The sequence below is a fragment of the Camellia sinensis genome, chromosome 9, assembly GCF_055761805.1.
Source record: "Camellia sinensis isolate YWXY chromosome 9, ASM5576180v1, whole genome shotgun sequence".
Classification (NCBI taxonomy): domain Eukaryota; kingdom Viridiplantae; phylum Streptophyta; class Magnoliopsida; order Ericales; family Theaceae; genus Camellia; species Camellia sinensis.
The window spans coordinates 169,802,593-169,827,786 of record NC_138969.1 but is presented as its reverse complement, the minus strand read 5'-3'; the positions used below and the strand labels follow the sequence as shown (position 1 = coordinate 169,827,786).

The 25,194-nt window shown below is 34.5% G+C and overlaps 2 protein-coding genes and 1 long non-coding RNA gene across 4 annotated transcripts; all 3 read right to left on the bottom strand.

Moving 5' to 3' along the window:
* Positions 1 to 2,218: 2,218 nt before the first annotated feature.
* Positions 2,219 to 15,145, bottom strand: LOC114285506 (uncharacterized). The gene is made up of 6 exons (XM_028228543.2): positions 14,977 to 15,145; positions 3,532 to 3,789; positions 3,395 to 3,445; positions 3,096 to 3,176; positions 2,886 to 2,927; positions 2,219 to 2,805 (listed from the first exon to the last, which is right to left on the bottom strand). The coding sequence occupies exons 2-6, from the start codon at positions 3,742 to 3,744 to the stop codon at positions 2,509 to 2,511; spliced, it is 684 nt and encodes a 227-aa protein (XP_028084344.2). The 5' UTR covers positions 3,745 to 3,789; positions 14,977 to 15,145; the 3' UTR covers positions 2,219 to 2,508.
* LOC145798847 (uncharacterized) lies at positions 3,813 to 12,716 on the bottom strand. Its single transcript, XR_014340612.1, has 4 exons — positions 12,590 to 12,716; positions 4,795 to 4,852; positions 4,412 to 4,696; positions 3,813 to 4,330 (listed from the first exon to the last, which is right to left on the bottom strand). It is a non-coding gene; the product is annotated as an uncharacterized LOC145798847 (long non-coding RNA).
* Positions 15,146 to 16,723: 1,578 nt separating the features above from the next.
* On the bottom strand, positions 16,724 to 23,202 carry LOC114285505 (G-type lectin S-receptor-like serine/threonine-protein kinase RKS1). 2 transcript variants are annotated; one of them, XM_028228540.2, is made up of 7 exons: positions 21,668 to 23,202; positions 18,525 to 18,653; positions 18,181 to 18,380; positions 17,880 to 18,090; positions 17,529 to 17,766; positions 17,290 to 17,437; positions 16,724 to 17,166 (listed from the first exon to the last, which is right to left on the bottom strand). In XM_028228540.2, exons 1-7 carry the CDS (start codon positions 22,953 to 22,955, stop codon positions 16,864 to 16,866), a joined length of 2,517 nt encoding a protein of 838 aa, XP_028084341.2. In that variant the 5' UTR covers positions 22,956 to 23,202; the 3' UTR covers positions 16,724 to 16,863. The 2 variants fall into 2 exon arrangements, with proteins under 2 accessions (XP_028084341.2, XP_082744125.1); XM_082887999.1 differs by lacking the exon at positions 18,525 to 18,653.
* Positions 23,203 to 25,194: the final 1,992 nt, after the last annotated feature.

Below are 25,194 nucleotides of genomic sequence, written 5' to 3'. Positions count from 1 at the left end.
GGCGTTACCACTACAAATTTTCGAGGTTCATGACGTGTTTCATATTTGTATGCTTCGGAAATATGAACTGGATCCATCGCACGTGTTGGATTAGACCGACTTAGAGGTAGATGAGGATGCCTCGTATGAGGAGAGACCAGTAAGAGTCTTGGATAGACGGGATCAAGTTTTGTAAGGCAAGACAATTCCCTTAGTAAAGGTATTGTGGAAACATCACAGAGTCGAGGAAGTGATTTGGAAACGTGAATTAGAAGTCCGAAGAAAATATCTGGATTTGTTTGATGATGCATGAGCATGTATTGAGAATTTATTGAATTAATGAAAAGTCTAAGTATTGTATATGTTTTAACTTATGAAAACATTGTATATGTTATGGTTATTTGGGAGGAACATGGATTCAATATAAACATTGTTTATGTTTTGAGAATTTGGAATATTGATGATGTTGTATCATTTTTGGAAGCATTATATATGCTATGTACGATTTTTGAAAAATTTGGACTTGGTTAAACATTGTAAATGTTTTGGGAATATTGAAAATTTCATTTTAATTTGGGACTTGTGAATCGAGTCAGTGTGAATAGATGTCCGGAAGATGAGCCATGGTGTTGAACTTGTGGGAATAACATGGTTGAGAATAGTTCAATTGTGTTTTAGAGCCTGATTTGTAATTTCGGGGACGAAATTCTTTAAGGAGGGGGGGAGGTTATAACGACCCTGGTTTTGACCCTTCTCTTGTGTTGTTTCTTCCCCTTAATGATGGTTATTGGGTTGTAGTTGTGCTTTTAGGACAGGTTGGTTGCTTGTTTTTCTAAGCCTTTGTTGCCCAGAATTTGGCTCTTCCGCTTAAGCAGGCTTCTAAAATTTTGCTCTACCCTCGAGCAGGCATTCGGGGGCTCGAACGGGGGACTGTGTCTGCAAAAATGCTGAGAGAGAGTATTTTACGCTAGAGCGCAGGGTTTCACGCTCGAGCGAGGCTTTCCACGCTCGAGCGGACCACGCTTTATCAGATCGTGAAAGTGACATTTCAGATCATTTTTTGCTTTCTCTCTCTCTCTCTAAAAGTCTCCAAATTTCCAGATCTTGAGCTTCTCTCTCTAGAAACTCACATTCTCTCTAAAATTTCATCTAAATCCATTGAGTTCTTGACCCTAGTGTCTTTGAGAATAAGGTAAAGGGCTTCAAGAGCTTCGTATTGATCTAAGTAAAAGTGGGTTTCGTCATTTTTGGAGTTCAACCTTGCTCTGCTCGTCCTCTCTTCTTGAGGTAGGGAATTTCTACACTCCAATATGGTTTTTGGCTTAGTTATTTGCTATTGTGTATAGATGATAAGATTTGGTTGTAGTTTGGACAAATCCAGGATTTGGGTGTGAAATGAAAAGAGTGGTTTTTGATGAAATTGGCATAAGTGGGTTTGAGATTTGGATACAAGGTTGTATTGGGTTAAAATAGTTGATTTTGGTGTTTGGGTTGATATATGATGAAAGGGGGTTTTTTGCCCTAATTTTGATTAAATTATTACTTTGCATAAATAATTGGAATTGACATTGAAAATGTGAAATTGGAAGGTTGTGGTTATAAATGGTGATATTGGATACGTAATATCTCACCTATGGAAGTTTTGAATAAACTATCTATTTTGATATTGAACATCCCTTTTGAAATAATTGCATTGGACTATTGATGGAGGATAGCTATGATTGTTGTAGAAATTCCATGAGGATTAGGCAATTTAATGCTAATCCATTGTTGATGTCATTGAATATGACTATGTTCACTACAACAAAAAAGGGTTTTTTCGGCGCGCAATGCATGCCGTAAAAACCCTTCTACGACGTGCAGCGCGCGTCATATTATGACAAGTCATAGAAAGTCATTCATTTTCAACGACATACTTTGTACGTCGTTAAAAACTATTTAACGACAGATTTTGTGCGTCGTTACTTTTTCTACGACATGCTATAGCACGCTGTTAAAAACTATTTAACGGCAGATTTTGTGCATCGTTTGTTACTTTTTCTACGACTACTTTTGCACGCTGTTAATTGATGAGACAAATAACGACGCTGATTACGCACTGTAAAATATGTAATACAACGACTTATTATGCCTGCCGTAGAATATGCAATTTTTTTAAAAAAATTCAGCAGATTCTATTTGACAAATTTTGTATAATCTAACAAATATTACAAACAAGCATCAATCAACAACCAAAATATTGTTTCAACCATCAAAAGAAACTATATCCATATATAAGTTATGAACATTCAACAATTGTCTATACATTCCAAACATCCAAAAACTAACCTTAATTCAAAACCACCCAAAAAGAACTATCCTTAACTCCTAATTGTCCAAAAAGTTCTAAACCATCTAAAAACTATATCATATACAAGTGTCTAAACAAAATCCAAAACTATCCAAAGATATTAGAGTTTCTAAACTATCCAAAACTATATCCAAAAGCATCAAAGTCATATAAAAAACTATTCATAGATATTAGAATTTCTACTCAAAATCAAAGCTGATGAAATGGTTTGGCCAAGCAATAATGCTTCCAATAGCATCCTCAAGCACAAACATCTCACGATTAGGGCAAAACAATGGTGCATTGACTTTCACATGATTAACCCACACTTTCCAACACCCAGGGCCAAGAGGCACGTGATGTACCAATTGTTTAGAATCTATTGATGCAATTGTGCCTTCCACAACCACCACCTTTGTCCCATCCCAATTCAACAATTTGCATTTGGCATTGTCCAAGTTAGATCCACCATTTCCGATTTCATTCTCATCATGCAACTATCATGAAAGCAAACATAAAATAAGCTAATGAATTGAAGACAAAATTAAGATAATTAATAATGCCATAGAAAATTTACCCAAATGTCTTCATTTTCACTGCCTTCACTATTTTCGTCACCCTAAATTTTTTTTAATACAATATCAAGTTATATTTGTTTACTTAAAAATTTAGTAGATGATGCGGGATCCATATGCAAAATTGACAAAAACTCATAAGTAAAACCAAGCAAACAAAAGTATAAACATAACAAAAATTTATGTAAGTAATAATGCCATACAAAATTTACCCAAATATTTTCTTGTGAGTGCATCCTATGTTCACCACCTTTGTGCACCCTATGTTCACCACTTACACTGTTTTCCTTACCCTAAAAAAATTGTAATATAATGGTAAGAAGTATTTGTTTACTGAAAATTAATAGATGATGGGATCTATATGCAAAAATGACAAAAGCTTGAGTAGAAAAGGAAGCAAGCAAAAGTACAAGCATGAGAAATGTGCAATTATCTTATTTTTAAACTAAACTGACATGAAACCTATTTTTCATAAAAAGACTTTCCCTCAAATGATTTAAGGCAATTTTACCTGGGTTTCTCCATGAGAACGTTTCCTAACCATTGCATCTTCACTTGGTTCCTACAAGTTTTAATTGAAATTTTTTTACAACTTTTATGAAACATCAATACATATAACATATATTGTCGCATTCTTAATCTTTTTACCTCATTTTGCCTTTTTCCTTTTAAAATTTCAGCTCTCATCTCTTGGAGTTCTTGTTGTAAGAGCAGCATTTGTTGATTTAGTTTTCTCACATTTTGATTTTGGTACACTAGTGCATCAACTTTCAATGGCAATGCTCCAAATCTAAGCCCTCGTACACTACCACATCGTTCTGGACCAAACGCATGAACAATTGCATTATCTTTGATAGACATTGGGCCTTCTTCTGTAGAAGGCTTGTGAAGCTCTTCAACCTTTTTCTACAATATATAACATTTATTAAAAATTAAATTATAATGCAATATATACATTTTTTTATTAAAAAAATGGTGATATCCAAAACTAATGCAATGCTATGCTATATCAACATTAGCAACAAATAAGCTAACAAATAAGCAATTACAAAGATATTGTATAGGTGTTTGGTGACTTAGTAAGGCAAGGGATGACATAATCTCTTTAATAACCCCATAAAAAGAGATTTTGCTCACAACTTGTGTGGTATCTCTCTTACTAGCTTGACAAAGAGTTCCTGCTTCAATGGAAACACCGCTATTTTGTGTAGCCCTCTCAACATTGGTTGTATGAAAGCAATGCCCATTAATGACATATTCCAAGTATGACATTGCATTATTTCTTGGGCCAGCTGCAAGCCATTTCAATGTGTTTGACACCTCACCACCACAAGAATTGATCTTCTCTTTTAACCATTAACAAAACGTATCCATTTGTCTAGAAAGTAGTAATGCAGCATCCCTCAAGAAACGCTTATCCAAACGCTTAAGCTCTTCTGCATGCATCCTAATAAAAAAGTAAAATGGTAAGAACACAACATTATTTGAATAGACAATTACAAAGTAATATTTAACTCATCATACTTACTCTATATAAGGTTGGACTTCTGCACTGTTTATTAGAACACATCGATGAGCAATTTGCAACACATCATCTGGCATCGTTTTTGATTTTCCCGAAGTAATTGGGCATCCTTCTAGTATTGTTTCACTTTCAAACTCTGTATTGCGATTATGTCGAGCACCTATTTCAACTGCTTTCTTCATATACCCACTACAAAATTGCATACACTCTTCAACTAGATAGCATTCTGCTATGCATCCCTCAGGTCTTGCATGATTTTTAACATAACCTTTGAATATCTTCATGTATCTAAACAACAATAAAATTTAGCTTAACAATTTTTTTTAGAAGTTTATTTATTTTAGACAAAAAATAATACTTATATTTAAAATATGACACAGACTAACCTTTCAAATGGGTACATCCAACGAAACTGCACTGGTCCACATAAGCGAGCTTCTTACCCTAGGTGGATTGTTAAGTGTACCATAATATCAAAAAATGATGGAGGGAAGAATCTTTTTAATATACACAATGTCTCGGCAACATCATTTTCAAGTTATTCTATCTTATTCCTATCAATCACACTTTGACATAACTGATTGAAATAAGAGCACAATCAGAATATTATATTCCGTGGTCCTTTTGGCAAAAGTCTTCTTAATGCGACTGACAACAATTGTTGAAACAAGACGTGACAATCATGTGACTTGAGTCCAATTAACTTTCATTCTTGTACTGAAACACAATTAGCAATATTGGAGCTATAATCATCAGGCAACTTCAAATCTTGTAGCCTAGAACGAAAAATCTTCTTCTCATCCTTGGAAAGTGTATATGATGCTCGTGGCAAGTAAAAATGGGATTGTTTATCCTCTGCATGCAATTCACTTCTAATTCCCATTTCCACCAAATCTTTACGAGCCTTAAGACCATTCTTTGATTTTCCATTAACATTTAAAAGTGTACATGAAATGCTTTTACAAACATTTTTCTCGATGTGCATCACATCCAAGTTATGACGTAAAAGCAATGCCTATAACATCAAACAAAGATTTATTATTTAAAAAATTAGAAGAAAAAATTTAACTAAGACTAACGATAAACAAAAGAATATGAAATCATAATTTCCAAGCACTTACATCCCAATATGGTAGATTAAAAAATATGGACTTCTTCTTCCATGGTTGGACGCAATCAGACTCTTTTTGGTCTTTTTTTTGTTTGGTCTGGTCCCTTTTTCTTTTCCTTTCCTTTGTAGTCTTTCCCCAATTAGTTTCAATGTCCCTTGTTGCATCAAACACATCAGATCCACTCAATGGTTTAAGATTCCCCGAAAGTTCTTGCTTTCCATCAAACCAACTTCTTTTGATTCGAAATGGATGGTCCGGAGATAAAAATCGCCTATGCCACATGTACACTGTCTTCTTACTGTGATTCAACCACTGTGAGCATGTGTTAATGCTACATATAGGACAAGCAACTTTTCCTTTTGTGGCACATCCAGTTAAGTTCCCATAAGCTGGAAAATCATTTATTGTTCACATTGACATAGCCTTCAAATTAAGCATAGACTTGCTGACTGCATCATAGACCTCGACACCATTATTCCATAATTCTTGTAGGTCTTCTATAAGTGGTTGCAGATACAAATCTATGTCATTCCTTGGTTGCTTTGGTCCTGGTATAAGTAATGTCAACATTATATTTTCTTTTGCCACGCATAACCATAGAGGAAGATTGTAAGTCACCAACGTCACTGGCCAACAACTATACCTTGAACTAAGATTTGCAAAAGGACTAAATCCATCTATTGCAAGACCAAGTCAAAGGGTTCGTGGATCCGATGCAAAAGAGGGCCACTTTTGATCAATTGAATCCCATGCCAATTAATCAACTGGATGTCGCATCTTTCCATCTTGACTTTTGTGAGTAGAATGCCAAGTTAATTATTCTGGTTTTACTTGTGACCTAAACATTCTTCTAAATCTTAGAATTATGGGAAAATAACGCAACACCTTCGCTGGAACCCCCTTTTTAAACTTCTTAGTACGCTTATCTACTTTCCAACATGAACTATTGCATTTCGGGCATGTCTCAATATGCTCTATCTCTTTTCCAAATAAACAACAATCAGTGACACAAGCATGTATTTTGTCATATCCTAGATCAAATGCTTTAAGCAACTTCTTTGTTGAATATATAGGTTGCACAAGTGTGTTGCCTTCTAGTAGCATGTCAGACACTATTCTCAAGAGTTCATCAAAACTCTTATCAGATGCCCCATGCACAACTTTATGCTTATATAAAGCAACAAGATATAAAGGAGTTTCAGCATCTTCTAATGCTCGTGTGAACTCCCTCTCTACTTTCATTTGTAGGTTGCGAAAAATCATCTTGTGCATAAACATCTCTAAACATCCTCATAAACATCTCTAAGCATCCTATAAGTCTTTGGAATTTCAACATTCTCTTGAACTTCTATAGATTCACTTAGTTGTTCCCCGTGAAGAACCCATGACGTATATCTAGGATCCATCCCTTTCATGGCCAAGTGCTCGAACACAGTATCACATTGTTGTTGTGATAGGTTTTGACAACTTCCACAAGGACATATGATCATATCGAGATTCTCTGCATTCTCTTTAGCCATATTGACAAATTTTCTCACTCCATCCAATACTCATCCGATACTCTGAAAATTTTAAATTATTATTAATTCCATCCCAAAAAAAAAATTTGAGTAGCTTAGCATTTGAAAGCATATTTATGGTTGTGTTTGGAAATAAATCTTGGAAAATGTACCCATTGTTTATCCATCTTGAACTTTCCACTTGCTAACAAATTGCATCCACAAAAATTGCTCAAACTAGTTACATGCATCAATGCTCAAAATGATTAGCAAATACACTAAGATGGTATTTTAGAATTTCAATTTCCCATTAATGGTTCTCAATGAGTGTAGAGTTGTGTTTTGAATTTAAAATATTTACAAAAGAAATAACAAAATATTTAAAATAAAAAATTTTAAAATGTTTAAATAAAAATTATATATTTAAAATAAAAAATAAATAAATTTTTCTTAAACATTTTTAAATATTTAAAAAAAATAATGCCAAAAAAAATCTAAATACAACTCAAAATTGAAATCTGTATAATTCATACATTTATAAAATGTATAATAAAATGATGCATGCAACATTGTATAAATAATAGTGTCATTAATTTACACTTATATATTGATTGAACATTTCCATCAAAGAGATTCTGGAATATCATCCCACTCCTACAGGCTAAATTCATTCAAGTATGATAACGTGTTGCAATCATCACCATAGAAAATGGGTTAACAAGTCTACCTATAGAGAAATCTTGCCAACTTCAATGTAGCCTCTAGTTCACAGCTTAGGGAACATACTCTGCATGTCAAATAATTGAAAAGATAGCCATCAAAAGGGTTACATAAATTATGAAGAGAATAAACATGAGAAGACAATAACTAATAAGCATTAAATAAATTTCAAAATAATAACATTAAGCCACTGGAAGTTTTTGTTATTTGAATAATAGTATTCTTCAAACTTATATAATTAATCAACATTTTTTTGGATTCACAACAAAGAGAAATTTGTTAATAACCAGAGGAAAATTAGAAAATAATACCAAAAAAAAAATATAATAAGGGCAAGAAGTCCACCAAAAACAGAAGGAAAATACATGAAATATTACAAACACATGAAATATTACAAACTACATACATCTTTTCAATGTGTAGTATAAAAATGGCAATTTGACTAAGTCTAGAAGCAAAAATTAATATATATATATATATATACAGATATTTTCTCTGCCAAATCATTATTCTCTTACACTCTATTATAATTGATTTTGATCTCTTTCTTTATATATATATAAATTCAAATGCAAATGGCAATCTGATGAAGTATAGAAGGCCCAAAATTCATAGCAGCACACACATAGCACACATAGCAGCAGTCCCAAAATTCACAGCAGCACACACACAGCAGCAGGTCACTCCCAACTAACAGCAGCAACAGCCAGACAACAACACAATAAAGGAACCAATACCCAAAATTCGCAGCAGTAGGCATTAACCAAGACCCAAAATTCGTAGCAGTAGGCATTAACCAACACCAAAATTCGCAGCAGCAGGCATTGACCAACACCCAAAATGTAATTTACATTTTTAGATCATTAACCCACCCCAGCAAATGTGGCCAAAATCCCCTCCATGAGTGGCCCATCCAATAGTTGTTGAAATTGAAGACCATATTTGGTTTACTCTGATACCATGTTAATTACAAGCTAGTCCAAAAGTTAAATATTCTAGAAGTATGACTCAATCATCAATCATGTTAAAATCCACCTACTCTCCACCTACTTTACCCACTTAAACCTACTCCACTAAACCTAACCCACTACACCACTACCACCTCACCTACTCCACTAAACCTAACCCACTACACCACTACCACCTCACCTACTCCACTAAACCTAACCCACTACACCACTACCACCTCCACTTCACCTACTCCTTACCTACTACACACTCACCCTCTTCTATATATAGGAATCATGAATCATTGTAATAGATATCAATATAACACATCAATCTCAATCAATAATACAATCATTTCTCTTTATACATTAAATTTCTACATGGTATCAGAGCAAGGTTAAGAGTTTAGTATTTTTGTTCGCGTCACCGGCGGGCGGCAACCTCGCCTTGGCCGCCCGCCGGACCTCAACCTAGTCCGCCGGTCCTCAACCTATTCCGCTGTCATCTCTAGCAATACATATAGCTTCCAGTTCGCCGCCACCAGAGGCGACTTCTCTACATACAAAGATCAACACAGTCATAACACCACCAGCGGTTTCCAAACCAAGGGAAAGTGGGGTAACATCCAACAACAAGAGGTCCTGAACCTTCTCATTACCCTCGCCACTCAAGATAGCAGCTTGGACAGAAGCACCATAAGCAACAGTCCTTCCCATTGAAGAAGTCCTGCAATAGCTGCTGGACCTTGGGAATCCTGGTAGATCCACCAACAAGAACAACATCGTGAACAGTCCTTCCCATTGAAGAAGTCCTGCAATAGCTGCTGGACCTTGGGAATCCTGGTAGATCCACCAACAAGAACAACATCGTGAACAGTGCTCTTGTCCATCTTAGCATCTCTCAAACACTTCTCAACTGGTTCCATACACTTTCTGAAGAGATCCATGTTGAGCTCCTCAAATCTGGCACGGGTAATGGGGGAGTAAAAGTCAACACCCTCATAAAGGGAATCGATTTCAATGGTGGTCTGGGCGGTGGATGAGAGAGTCCTCTTCGGGTGCATGGATTTAATTATGCTAATGCATATGCTCCACCCACTGATTTTATATTTTATTTTATCACATACCCATCATGTACCCCACTCTCTCTCTCTCATCTTTCCACTTTCAAACCCACAATCCTTGTTTTAATCAACCCACTCCCTCACTTTCTTTAAACCCCTCTTTCCCTCACATGGGCTTGTCCCCTCTCTCTCCTCCGTTTGATTTCAAACTCCATTATTTTTTATTTATTTTCTCCAAATCACTTTCCTTATTTTTCCCCATCTTTCATTTTGATTTCAAATATATTTTTATTATTTCTTTCTTTATTTTTCTTTCACATTATTCTTAATCTTTTTCAAATTCCATTCATACCATATAGCTTTGCACACCAAACCATATTTTATTCATCTTAGGGATCAACCCCGATCACAATTTTACACCAAAAAAAAAAAGAAACCACACAAGATCACCATCACAACAACAACAGATTTGTTTTCTTTTCTGCAGACGGCCACCCACCGACCTACTCTGCAGCCGGTCTCTTCTTTTTGCCTCCGTCATGGGCGGCCCTTGACGGTGCTGCCTCCGTGTTTCCCACTCCACTGGGCATGATCACTACTCCCTGCTCCTCCACTGCAGCATATGGTGGCCCTCCAAATCGGAACATCACGGTGGCCTTCCGCTTCAGCTCCTTATTTTCCGCCTTAAGCACACTTATCTCTGCTCGCGCATCCTTATACATGCATTGGAGCAGAGCCAGCTGGGAGTTTAACTGTTGCACCTCATTTGTCCTGCTCTGCAGCCGGTGCGACAAATTTGTGACCGCAGTCATGGTTTCCACGCATGACTTCAGAGTATACTGATTGGCCTCAATATCAGTTTGCACCGCCATTTTTTGCTCCACCGACCGCATCGGAAAGTTCAACGGAGCAAAACCAGAGGTGTTTGGTTGAGGTTCACTGGCCACCACACCAGTTATTTCTCTTGTGGACTCATTCAGTTCTGGAAAGAGCGTAAGCAGCCCACGGGAAGAGGAGGCCATGTTCTGGTTAGCTGGACGGGAAGAAGAGGCCATGTTATGAGTTGCTGAGTTTTTCAGAGCAGGGTTGGTTACAGTGTCTCTCTCAGAAATCTCTCTCAGAATACAGCGTATTACAGAGTTTCTCTCTCAGCAGAGGAAGAATTTTTCAGAGGTTTCTCTCAGTTTTTCTGTCTCAGCTTCTGCCTCAGCCTCAGCCTCCGTCTTGGTTAAATAGCCGAGGCAGCCACGCGTATCGCGCGCCACTTGACGCCAGACGACAAACGGGCGCGCCAGCCAAGGCACTCACGTGCCTCGCCATCATGTCCGGCACATCTTTTTATGACTTGGGCTCGCCTTTTGATGGCACGCCTTTTTATGGATTGGGCACGCCTTTTGATGGCACGCCTTTTGAAAGATTGGGCACACCTTTTGAGGGTGCGACTTTTTAAGGGTCCGACAAGACTCTGTAAACTGTCCCGACATTGATTCCGGTTAGCTCCTTTATGGGTCCGACAAGACTCTGTAAACTGTCCCGACTAAGATTCCGGTTAGTTTCTACAAGGGTCCAGCAAGACTCTGTAAACTGTCACAACAACTGTCACAACATTGTCTGCTACAACGGTCCGACATGACCCCCTAAACTGTCTTCTACATCGGTCTGACACCGCCATCCAGTGTCCTCTACACCGTTATGACACCACCATACAGTGTCCTCTACATGGTTATGACACCCCATACAGTGTCCTCTACAACGTTATGACACCACCATCCAGTGTCTTCACCAATGGTCTGACACGACCATACAGTGTCTCTTATCCTCTTTTATTTTTATGTATTTTCTTATTTTGTTACTCTCTCCAAACTCAAGTTGGTTAGTTCCTATCCCCCTTGAGTTTGCGGGGGGCTGTTAAAATCCACCTACTCTCCACCTACTTTACCCACTTAAACCTACTCCACTAAACCTAACCCACTACACCACTACCACCTCACCTACTCCACTAAACCTAACCCACTACACCACTACCACCTCACCTACTCCACTAAACCTAACCCACTACACCACTACCACCTCCACTTCACCTACTCCTTACCTACTACACACTCACCCTCTTCTATATATAGGAATCATGAATCATTGTAATAGATATCAATATAACACATCAATCTCAATCAATAATACAATCATTTCTCTTTATACATTAAATTTCTACAAATCAAGTAATCTGTAAAGGAAGATATTCAAGACAGGTAACCAAAGTTGTATAAATAAGAAGCACTGGGTAAGGTATGGACTCAGTTAACTATTTCAAACTCAACAAGATCTCACGGATAGCCTGTAAGCTAAGAGGCCTTTTGATAAGCATACTGCTACTGCTACACCCACAGTTACAACTACAACTACACCTACACCTACACCTTCAGTTAGTTAGCTATAGTTACATAGTTAGTTAGTTTATTAGATTGGTTAGTTGGTTAGTTAGATCAGTTATAACTCTTAGTGTATAAATATCTGTAATAGTTGATTGAGTGAATAAGAAAGATGATTTCATATTCTTACAAAACCCCTTTCTTCAGTTCAGTTTCACTATCTTAAAGACAAGTTATTGGTGCTTCCATGCCCCATCAACTTGAGGGGGACTGATAAGCATACTGCCAATGCTAAGCATGCTGCTACTGCTACAACTACACCTTCAATTAGTTAGCTATAGTTACATAGTTAGTTTGTTAGATTGGTTAGTTGGTTAGTTAGTTTGTTAGATCAGTTGTAACTCTTAGTGTATAGATATCTGTAATAGTTGATTGAGTGAATAAGAAAGATGATTTCATATTCTTATTACCTTTGCTAAAGTTGAAACCCAGCTACTTGTCACTTGAATTCTTGCATTAAGGTTATCCAGCATGATAAATTACTAAGAGTGAACCATAAATAGGAAGTGAGTGTGCGTGGGTTTGTGAAGGAAACCTCTGCATTTTGCAAAGAACTAGTTACTAGATGTGAAAAATGGTTAAGAAATGCTATTCTAACATAAATGCTGAAGTAATGTAAAAAAGAAATACATTTAAAAGCTAGAGAGATTAAGAAATGCTATTCTAACATAAACGTTGAAGTAATCTGTATATGAATGCAGTCCAGTAAATGGCTGTCACTGAATTCACAATTATATTAAGAGAAATACAGGGATATAATTTTCAGCCAGTTTTAGCAAATTTCTGCTCCATTCACTAAAGTAAGATATCATTATATGCCATTGATACCCAAGCTAAATAGAATACTGGATCAATGCACCCAGAGAACTACATTGGCAAAGCTCTGCTATTATTCATGGCTTATTTCGTTACTACTGGATGATGATAACGATAATGATCATGTAAATGTAAATTAAAATAATAATAGCATTAGACAACTAACAGCAGCAGCAACACACACAGCAGCAGCAGTCATTTAAAATAATAATAGCAATAGACAACTAACAACACTTCATTCCAAACAATGTATCCTTTTGCGAATTTATTATTTATTTATTGAATAAAAGAAGAATAAAAGGGGGAGAGGGAGGACTTAATTTACTAGTTTGGGAGGGATTGATAGTGAAATAAGATGGGACTTTGATTTCATTTATTTTTGTTTTTTGATATCATTTAAAGCAGCACACACAGCAACAGCAGTCTACTCCTAACTAACAGCAGTAGCAGCCACACAACAACACAATAAAGGAACCAACACTTAACCATCAACTAGGCTACTATTGGATTTTGAGCCAAATCTCCAGTTTTATCCACTGCCATCATGTATATCATTTGGGAAGAGTAGGAAGTCCATTACTATACCAAAACAGAACATGAATCAGAGGTCCTCCTCATTCATCTCATTTTAAGTTGCATGAATCTCTTCACCCACAAAGTACAGGTTGAGCATAACAATTAACAATAATTTTGGGTTTCATCATCTTTCTTGGGAGAAAGAAGGGTAATGGAATGATATGGTGATCATTGTTTTTCAATCAATTTATTGAACGAAGAATTATTTAGTAGTTAATCATACCATAAACTTAAGTTTTGTCCCCTCATTGTGGAGGACGAACAAGGATGCCCCCCTTAAACTAAAATATCACTATGATATCCTTCGATCTCACTCATCATTTTGAAAGCATGTTTGCTATATTTTATTCTAGGTTAAAATTCAATAACTTATTTAAAAAAATAAAATTCTAAAACTTATAATTAACACATAAACTGTACAAAATCCCAAAATAGAAACCATCATAAATGGCTCATTTAAATTAACAGCAAACAGCACCATAATAAAAGTAGAGACAACATCCCCATATCTCAGAAAGTTTTCAATCCATTTCCCACTTCATACATCATTCCAGTGGCCCCAAAGAAAAAAAAACTCTCAACCATCATTTGTGTGTTTTGTGGAGATAATAATTAGAAAGGTAAAAGTGGAAAAATTTATAATAATACTCAAATTTAAGTAGTGGACCATGTACTAACATATAATATAATCACATTGCACAACCAAAAGGACAGGATTGCTTCCATTGACAAAGCACAAAGCAAAAACAAAAAAAGAAAGAAAAGGGTAAATGATCCCACTGTTATGCATCATGTATAACAGATGTTTTTAATAACTCAAAAGTTTGACATTTACACTATATCTTGTATGACTCAAGGAACCTAAAAACCAAAAATTAAAAAACCTCACAAAACAATGGAGTTCCTATGAACCCAAAAGCCAACACAGCAGCACTAAAAACACAAATGGTGGTTAGAAACATAGGTTAAGATTGAAAAAATAATAATAATAAAAGAAAAAAAAAAGTAAGAAAGTAAAGACCAATGCTTCTACTCCCACTCCTACAATAGCATCTCCTTTTTTTTTTTTCAATTGAAGCAGGCCATGGTTGCGCAACAATGGCAGGACAGTGAGGAGGAATAAGGGCAATTTTGCAAGACAAATGAAGACAATGCGTAAAATCTACACTATGGTAATTTCAGTTTAAAAATAAAAATAGAGTTTTTAATCACAGATTTTCTGCTAATTTATGATTAAAAAAAATTTCCGTAAGGGCTGAGTTTTTCTGGTCTCATGGATTGATATCGGATTCGACCTACAAACTCTTCACTTCCTCCTGTAACTATTCTCGCTATGTAGGCTGAGAAACTAACCGAATAAAATGGGGAGAGAGAGAGAGAGAGAGATGGGAGGGGGAATCCGTACATATCTCAAGAACGAAACCCTTCCCCTTCGAATAGTCGATCGTAGCTGTCGCCGAACCAGCCTCACCGCCGAAGGGAGCGCACCTTTCCAGATCGAAATCTTGCACTGCTGAACCAGCCGCCCTTTCGAACCCTCTCTCTTCTCCCTCTCTTCTATTATCTGATATACAGCTCTCTATATTCCTTCTATATTCCTTTAGAACCCTATTAAGAAGCCAAAAAGTATGTATTTTGATTAAAAAAAAATTCCTTCCGCTTAATGCTTTGTTCACTGGCGCCAAATCTATTTTATCTTGGCGCCTAAATTTTTTGGGTCATATCATTCACGGCCTAAATTGTGTTGTAAAAAATAAAATATGTTTAACGACTAGTATACATGTGTTGTGTATAATTCATGTATTGATGGCATGTCATTTACATGTCATAGAAAGTTTTATTATTTACGGTTAACATTGCAGGATGTAAAAAAATTATCATTATTAGTATTTACGGCATACGCAATAGATACGCTGTGGTTAGAAAATTATTTACGACATGCAAAAAACGAAAGCCGTAAAAATGAGAAACCATGGCTTGCATGTACTGTATGTCGTTGATGTGAAGCTTAAAAACTCAGTTTTGTTGTAGTGGTTATAAAAACATTGTATATGTATGTTTATTGGGAGGAGAAAGGGAATGTACTCCATATGTGATTATGTTTATAAATACATTGTATATGTATATTTGTTTGGGAGAAGAAAGGGGATAAACTCCATTTTAAAGCAAGTTGGCTAGAGTGTCCTGGGTGAAAGGTCCGAAATTTCATATATAAATGGGTGTCGATTCCTTCAGATGAAATATCCGTAAAATGACAGATTTGAAGTGTTTATGTGTGTTTTGCGTAGTTGGAGAATCATTGAGTTGTAGTCTCATTTTAATTGTTGAAAAATAATGAATTTAATTCATGAATTGAGAAGCATATATGAACTGGAAATGAATTGAAGGAAAATGGAATGAGGTTAGGTCTTAATGGCATATGAATATGCAGGCCTTGTGGATATTTTAGTATCGGCATTGTTTATGCATGTAGTATTTATACCTTTGCTAAACCTCATATATTGTGTTAGATTATCTCTATTGGGCTGTTGGCTCACTCTATACGAGAATATCATTTTCAGGTATAGGTGAGATGTTTCCTCCAAGGCAATAGCATGGATGGACTTTCGGGAAGCAATAGCTTCTTATTTATGCCTTATGTGTGTATGTTTATTATTTGTAAAGCCAAGGGTTTAAGATGTAATGAGCAAGACTCAATTTGTGTAACCAAGCAATGACTTGGAAAGATGTAAGCCTACATGGCATTTAACTGGCTGTTAAACAGTGAACTCTGATATATGAAAGTATGTTGCTTCTCATATTTTTTCTACATATGAGTTATCTTTATGGTATTATTTTGGGGTGGTACAGTTGACATTGAGCAACATTTGTTGATTTGGGCAAATTAATATGAATTTTAAATGGGTATAATTGGACAGATTCATAAGTTTGTCACCTCTAATTTCCCCCCTCCCCCCCCCCCTCACTTTTCCCCTTCTTCCCATCACCCACCCACCCACCTACCTACATACCTAAGCAATGAAAATCATTACTCAAATCCAAAATCCAAACAAAGCCCTAAAAGATGTAACATAACAATGACTTCACAATCAATAATAATTTGTTCTAGTGATCACTGTAAATATTATCTGTGGCCTCCAAGAGAAAACAAATGGTGTAACTACTAAAATAATTACAATTACTTTGAAAAACTGATGATAGCATGCACAAGTTAGATACATTTAATTATGTTGCAAGAGGAAGCAAGAATACTATGTATTAAGTGCAAAATATTAGTGTACAGTGAGAGCATTCATCGAGCTTGAATCGTAGTAAGTGTAATATCATTTATAGATGGAGCTCCACCATTTGCTGCAAACGAGTGTGGACCGCCAGGTTTGTTAAAGACGAATGCCGGTTGTTTAGAAGGAGGCAAGGTTGTTTCGTTACACAACATGAAAGCAACATCTGACATAGTTGGTCGATCAGTGCTAAATTCTTGCACGCACAAGAGACCGATGTGAATGCATCTCAAAACTTCTTGACTTGAACACGACTTGGCTAACGATGAATCAACTATATCTAGGGCTTTTTCTTCTCCCCATAAGTTCCAAACCTGAAACATTATATAACATCATCTTTGGGTAATTAATCAAGCAACAAATTTCTAGGTAATAGAAAATTCTCCATTCTATTGCAGCTATAGGGTTTTCCATTAATAATACATTGATTGACTTACATGTCCAATTAAATTCACAAAATTGTCTTGATTATAACTGTTGTTCTTTCTGCCACTAATGATCTCTAATAATAAAACTCCAAAGCTAAATACATCTGATTTTATTGAAAATAGTCCTTCCATTGCATACTCTGGTGACATATAACCACTGCATTTACGACATGAAACAATAATTAGAATTTAATGCCTTTCTTGCACACTTCTCTCACTCCACACATGAATGTATAAGTGATACTTACTATGTTCCAACCACCCTATTTGTGTTAGCTTCAATCTGGTCCGCTCCAAATATTTTAGCCATACCAAAGTCTGATATTTTGGGGTTCATTGAAGCATCGAGTAAAACATTACTTGCTTTTAGGTCCCTATGGATTATTCTTAGTCTAGAGTCTTGGTGAAGGTATACCATCCCACGAGCAATTCCCAAAATGATCTCGAAGCGCTTTCTCCACTCTAGAGATGAGCCTTTTGTTTTATCTGGGCCAAAGTTAAAAGTAAATTCTATCAACAAATCGAAGGTACGCCTATATTTTTACATAAATTTTAGTGATAATAAACAAATGAACTCAAATAAAAAAAATTAAGCATACCAAAGATGAAAGAGTCTAAGCTTTTGTTTGGCAGGTACTCATAGATCAACATTTTCTCGTCTTGTTGAATGCAACATCCCAATAGTCTCACTAGATTTCTATGTTGGAGTTTAGCAATAAGTGTAACTTCATTCTTGAATTCCTTCACCCCTTGGCCCGAATTTTTTGCTAGCCTTTTGACCGCTATTTCTTGTCCATTATGTAACCGACCCTGAAATCAATGCACAATTAACTTATTTACTCTCCAAATACAAATAAATGATAATTTTGAGATAATTTTAATCTTCGAAGGGTGTCTTGCCTTATACACTGTTCCAAAGCCACCTTGACCGAGCTTGTTTGAGGAAGAAAAATTTTCAGTGGCGGCAACAATGGTGGTTAGAGCAAAAAGTGGTAATTCGGCATTTGTTTCACTTTCATCAAATTGATTTCCCGTTTGGATGGTTTTAAAGGATGCTGAGCTGTTGGGACTAAATAACAAGTTGTTCTGTCGTCTTTTTACTGTCACACAACTCAATGAAAATCTTATCAAAATTCAAATATAGTCTTAAATCATTGACATCATATTTGATGATCACATATGATTTTTCATGCTACAAAATTTGAAAACGAATAATGATAGAAGATTAATGTTGTTTTTATTACCTTTTCTCTTCCTCATCACCAACCAAGAAAGTAGCCAGATTACAAAAAACAAAGCTGCAACAGAGGACACTACAATTGCCACCACCACGCCCTTCTTGGCATGAGATTGTTGTGACTTCAAATATTGGGCTGAAAAGAGGATAAAATAGCCACTCCATTTATTAATTTATTGTAAATAAAAAGCTAATAATTTATGCTTGATTTTTCTTATTTGTTCTTTTATTTATGCTACAAAAACAAAGAATAGAGAAAGAGAAAATGCTTTCATAGCAAAAATAAGTTCAAGTTTGCATGTTTCTCAAAATTTGGAATTCATAGCACATTAAGTTCATTGAATAAGCAATGAACATAATAATATGTTCATTATCTTTTTGTCCACATAATATTGGTCTAATGAGTTTGATAACCACTCATAGACTGACACATAGAATAATAATATAAGATGATAAAAATAGATGATCATTATAGCATTACTCTACAATTAGTGTTTCAACCCCATGGCATGGCATCTACCTCCCCTTATGTGATCTTTACAATAAAATATAATTAAAAAAAAAAAAAAAAGAAAACAAATAATATTTGGTTTCTCGTTGGTTGGAGAGAAGTCTAATCTTGTACATTTGAACTCACGGTGTCTTCAACATGTTCCATTCTAGTAATTTGAGTTATTCATTTTGTAAGTTTTTTGTGTGTACGCCATTCATAATAAAATAAAATAAAAAACTTAATCTAATAATCGTAGATATATGATTTCAATAGATTTATCTTTCAAAAAAAAAAAAAAAAAACAAACAATTAAAAAAAATAGACAAAAAGTGTGCTTTCGTAATAAATTATTCATTTCAAAGACAAATCTGATAAACTTGTGTAGTCACGATCATTACAGTAGGACTACAAAACTTACTCTATAAGACAATTTTAGGATAAATTTGATTGTTCCTTTTTTTACAGATAATCTATTAATAGCATCCAACAAAACAAATAGTATCAAAATAGAACTCATGATGAATTTCATTAAGGCAACCGGACCAGTTTGAAATTTTTTAACCTAAGGCTAAACAATAAGATGGTTTATGAACAAGCATGTTAGGGTTAAAAATGAGTAAATCTACATACATATAATTAAATTAAAGATTAAAAAAATATATTAAAATTTTAGAGAAAACTAAGAGCATTAACTTGTTAAGGGTTGTATTAGTAAAAAAAAGTTTACTTTTCTCCACAATAGAGTTGTTAGTGCAATTACTAAAGTTTTTCGATGCTAAAGCGCAGGTCAATTGCGCAAAACAAAATGATTTGCAAAACAAAATGCTTGTATGTTATTCGTAAAAAATATGGGAATGCTTATATGCATTGGCATGATGATGAGGGGTAGCAGCTGAATCTGAATTGTTTGGTTTGTGCCTTGGTCAAAACAGGGCCCATAGTCTTGTTTTGTTTTGTTTTTCCCTTCTTGTGTTGTTTCCTTCCTCTCTTTTTGATTATTTTGATTGGTTCCTCACCAATTTTGGATTAAGTGTTAGCAAAGGATTGCGCTTCCTTATTGGTGCCAACCTAGTTGGGATTGGTAAGGTTAGTTATGATGCTCTTTGCACTTCCCTTCTTTGTTGATGTAAGTTTTCGCTTGTTTCGTACTTTCTTCATCAATAAAGTTTCCTTTACTGATAAAAAAAAAAAAAAGAAATGAAAAGTTCACAAAACTATAAAATTATGAATATTAGTTTATTTGTATATCATTACTCACTCCATGTATATTTTAAAAAATATTTTTTTTTCTTATTATTGGAAAATTTACTTTTTAACAGATGCTTAAAGGTCTTACTAATATAGCGCCATAATTCTTATGTAGACTTCCAATTTTTTGGACTTCTACCAACTAATTTGAAAATTTACAAAACCCTACTTAATAACCAAAATTAATCACAATCCTTCTAATTCTTTCGTAGACGAATACTCAAATTTTTTTGTTATATTTTATTTTGAGCTCATAGCACGGTGCTATCACAACACTCTTCCTGAATCCTGAAAGAGAAAGGAGGGAGGCAAGTGGCAGTAGGTGTGTGAAAAAAGAAGAAAGAGAAAGAGATGAGAAGATAAAGAAAGCGATAGAAAAAGGAGTAGGACCTATTTTTTTTTTTTTTGGTAAATTATACTCACCTTCCCTGAGGTTTGGAAAAAATACAAATAATCCTATACTTTTGACATAATTATATTAACCTCCATGTTAATAAAGCTAAAGTGGCTTAAAACATTGCAAATAGTGGGGTAGAGATTGATATAAACAAAGACGAATATACATTTTAGTTAAAAAAATGTGACAATATTTTTTTCATTCATACGACTAACAAATTACTAATAAAATATGACCTAACAGTTACCTAAATTAAAAATTTTAAAGGAGACCAATGTAATAATATAAAAAATATGAGACTAGCTGTATTTTTTCAAACATCAAGGGAGGTGAATGTATATTACCTTTTTTTTTTTTTTTTCTTTTTTGTATATATATACCACTTAGCACATTCATTTTAACACATTTATTACAGCATAACTTACTTTCTAAATTAACAAACTCTTAAAACATATTTTAAGAGTTTTTCAACATGATTGGCCATGTTTAAAATTCTTGTTTCAAGAAATTCAGGATTAATTTTCCTTCAAACCCTTTATGTCTCTATTTATATATATATTTTTTGAGAATTTCAATTCGGACCTATATGATGATTCAAACTGTCTATTTCATACTTCTTGCAATAAGAGTCATTTATATTTTTTCATCAATAAAATTTTCTTTTTTACTGATTAAAAAAAAAGAGTCATTTATGTAAAAAGAAAAAAAGTTTTATCGAATATTTATAAACACAAGAACAAATCATATTTTGTTTTATAAAATAAATGACAAATATGATTATTAACGTAAATCTTTCATTTTATAAAATAAAATATAATTTGTTTATATATTTATAATTGTCCGATAAAATTGTTTTTTTTTACATAAATAGTCTTTATTACAAAATGTAGGAAATAAATTATTTGAATCAACTGTATGTCTTGGATTGAAGTCCAAAAAAACAATATAAAGTGATCCGAAGAGATGAATACGAAGGAAAACTTAATATCAACATGACATATTGATTGCATACCTAATTCGACAGCATCAACGCGTATGTATAAATCTTGGCCTCCACTTGAAAACTCTCTTGTGTCCATCAAGTCCCCATGCCACGTCACACATCCACTCTCAATCCCCCCAAGCGAGATCTCTGCACTGCTATACCCTTGGCATGAACAGCTCTTCAAGCACTCTGTTTCACATTCTTTTAATCCAATAGTTTTATTGAAAAGTGCTGTCAAAGTGTATGGTAACTTAGCACGTGCCACTTTGATGAAACCCTCTTGATTTTGACACGTGTCTCCTCTACGTTTTCTTTTGCATCCGCTTGACCCGTCCCTTAAGTACCAGTCACGTGCCAACTTGGGCTCGAACCCTGGTAGACACCTGCACTCGAACTGCGTAGCATTCACAGACGAGTCGCAGTTGCCATTTGCACCACAATGACTGTAGTAGTCGCATTGATCCTTGGGGGCCGACCAGACCCCAATCCATTGTTGGTGGTCCCCATGCCATATCTGCCTCTCTATTGTCCCCGATTCACTCACAACCATTCTTGAGAAAATCGAAGCATCATGGATGACGTCTGACATGGAAACCTCGTTTTGATTGTCGACGAAGCTGAAATCGAGGATAACATTGGGTGCCATCTCTGGTACCCCACTCCATCTAACCCCATTCCACGGTCCGGTTCTCCATAACCGGACCAAACCCTTATACAAAAAAAACTCCGGATACCCAATAAGGTCTATTTTGAACGAGTACTCTCCGATTCCCGGATCATCACGTGACTTCCAAGATGTCAGAAACCTGTTCAGTTGGGTTCTCCGGTCCACCCCAAGTTTCATTAAAGGAAGCATGGTGTCGGTAGGATAATCAAAACTCTGCCACACGACAGCCCCCTTACTATCACCTTGAAACACCACCAAATTCCCTGAATTCAACAATTGAGCTGAAAAGACATTCCCCGAGGCCGACACATTGGTCGACCAGACCGGGATTTTCTTGTCCGGACCGTGAATGACGAGGTTTCCGGTGTTGTCGAAGGAGAGAACTCCTGATGTGTCATTGATTGGCTTGTCTCTGTTTGCAACCCACACCACAGTTTGTTCTGAAACATTGTTGTACCATATTCCAAGGTACCGGTTGGTGGACTTGCCAGGGCTGAAGAACCCGAGTGCGAAGGTCTCGTTGCCGGAGACTAAGAATTGACCATCCTTGAGAGATTGGATTGTTGTTATGGTGTCTCTGGCCGTGCAAAATTGGAGAAGGAGGAGAAGAATAAAAGAACGCATGAGGAGGTTGGTTTCATGAGACATGGTGATCTGGTTAATAATTAGTTTCCGAAGGTTTTTGTTTGTTAGTATTCCACAACTGTCTTATTCTTGTAGGTTTCATTTCAATATCACCGATTTTCCTTTTGTTTTCACTACTAATATAGTAATATGTCATACCGAAAATTTTACAGTACACATCCTTCAAATGGCATAATTTTATTTCTGAATTATAAATTATTGTAATTTGGTTTTGGTTTGCTATTCTAATTTGTTGATTACTCTGTGTTTGACAAAATGCTTGAAAGAGAAAATACTCAACTACCTTGCTTGGCTTACCGTCTTTATTGAATTTGTTTCTATATTTTTTCACAATTTAAGTGTATGTGCATAAAAAAAATAGGTAAGTAGAAAATAACGGAAACAATAATTTTTTTATTTTTTTTTTCAAAACAAACATAAAGTTCAACAGAAAGAAAGAGTAAAAGAACAAAAAAAACTTTTTTATTAAAAAGTGCCGCAGGATATAGCTCGTTTTTTGTGTGACGGATACTAATATGATCATTGAGTTCAAAGATTATATCAAAGAATTTTTTATTAAAAGCTGTAATGCTATTTATATGATTCTAAAAATTGAAAGATTTAACATTGTAATGGGACATGTGAAAAAATACACAAATTAATAATTTTATTTTGATTTTTATATGAATGCTTACCTTATCTTTGATGGGTTCTTTCAAAAAATTATCTTGATTATCACTTTCATTCATTGTTTGATTATTCAAAGTTTCTTTTAGGGTTTAGTGTTTTAAAATAATAAAAAAATAATTATATTAATGATAATGGTGAAAAAAAATGGTGAGTTTTGATAGGGTGGATTGGAGTTTTGGAGTAAAAAAGAAGTAGAACGACAAGAAGAAGAAGACAAAATAACTTTGATCTCTGAAGGTGTAGAGATTTGAATAGGAATAATAAATTAGGATGTACCATGAGAAAAAAAAAAAATTGTTTTAGGGTTTAATATGTGTTGCCCTAATTAGTAAATTCACATTAGGATATAATAGGAATTAAAATTTATAAATTTAAATTGTCTGTACTGAGATATTTTTTGGGTTCAAATAGAATGCCCCTTTATTGATTTAGGCGGATTAATATGGATTTTAAATAAGTATAATTGGGCAGATTCATGAGTTTGAGTTGGGTTTGTCACCTCTAAAAAAATACTTGGGAGGCTTATGTATAGGTCCTAATAAGTTAACTTATTATTCAATAGGTCATATCATAATTAATGACATTTTTCATCAAATACTATTAAAAAAAGGCTACTAATTGTTAATTTTCAGCAGTAGTTTGAAAAGTTTGTTACAAAAAATTTCACTAATTATAAGTTTTAACAATAGTTTAAAAAAATCGTCACAAAAAAGTCACTAATTTTCAACTTTTAATGACAGTTTGAAAATTTTGTTATAAAAAAAATGTCACTAATTGTAAATTTAGCTACAATTTATAAAAATCGTGACAAAAAACGTCACTAATTGTTAATTTTTAGTTACATGTAAAAAATTATTACAAAAAATTATTTTTGGTGATGATTTTGCTAAGATTTATTTTTAATAAAACTTAATGGAAATTAAGTCGAACTATTAAGACTTATTAGTAGTTTATCCAAAGTACTTTGCCACAAAAAAATGTAATAAGAGTGCATATGATACACACATTTTGAACGATGTGTACCACAGCATTAACCCATGCTATAAGTGGTGTGTACCCCATAGGATTTTGAGAAGTCTTATTTGAATTCAAAATTTAAAAATATGAAACATGTTTGAATTGAAAAATTGAAAAATTAAAAAATAAAAAATTGAAGCAATTAATACATAGATTTAAATCTAAGTAGTTATAATGTCTTAGGGTTATTTTGAGAAAACTGAAAAAATTGTCTTTATACCAACTTCAGTATTGACTTTTTATAATATAGAATAGATGTAACAAATTATCTCTTGTCCATTGTAGAATTTATCACAAAGTCTTATTATAATTCAATTCATTTAATTTTTATGTTCTAATGAATAAATCAATTTTTTTTATAACTAATTTAATCGTCATAATGACATAATTTCACATATTTATTTTTGAAAATTGAATGACAAATATATGAATCGATTTATGAAAAAAAAAAAAAAAAAAAACTTATGATGAGCTCAACGGACTTGGATTTAGAGTTGAGCTTAGGCAACACCATTAACGTACATAATGGACTAAAGAAAATCTCTGGCCCTTTCAT

Coding starts and splice junctions, on each gene's coding strand:
- LOC114285506 (XM_028228543.2), bottom strand. CDS start 3,744: ATGTCTATCAAAGATAATGCAATTGTTCATGCGTTTGGTCCAGAACGA. Junction 3,446..3,531: donor AAGGAAAAAGGCAAAATGAG/GTAAAAAGATTA, acceptor TAAAACTTGTAG/GAACCAAGTGAAGATGCAAT. Junction 3,177..3,394: donor GTTCTCATGGAGAAACCCAG/GTAAAATTGCCT, acceptor CAATTTTTTTAG/GGTAAGGAAAACAGTGTAAG.
- LOC114285505 (XM_028228540.2), bottom strand. CDS start 22,955: ATGTCTCATGAAACCAACCTCCTCATGCGTTCTTTTATTCTTCTCCTC. Junction 17,767..17,879: donor CTTAGACTCTTTCATCTTTG/GTATGCTTAATT, acceptor ACTTTGGCCCAG/ATAAAACAAAAGGCTCATCT. Junction 17,438..17,528: donor AATAGGGTGGTTGGAACATA/GTAAGTATCACT, acceptor TCGTAAATGCAG/TGGTTATATGTCACCAGAGT.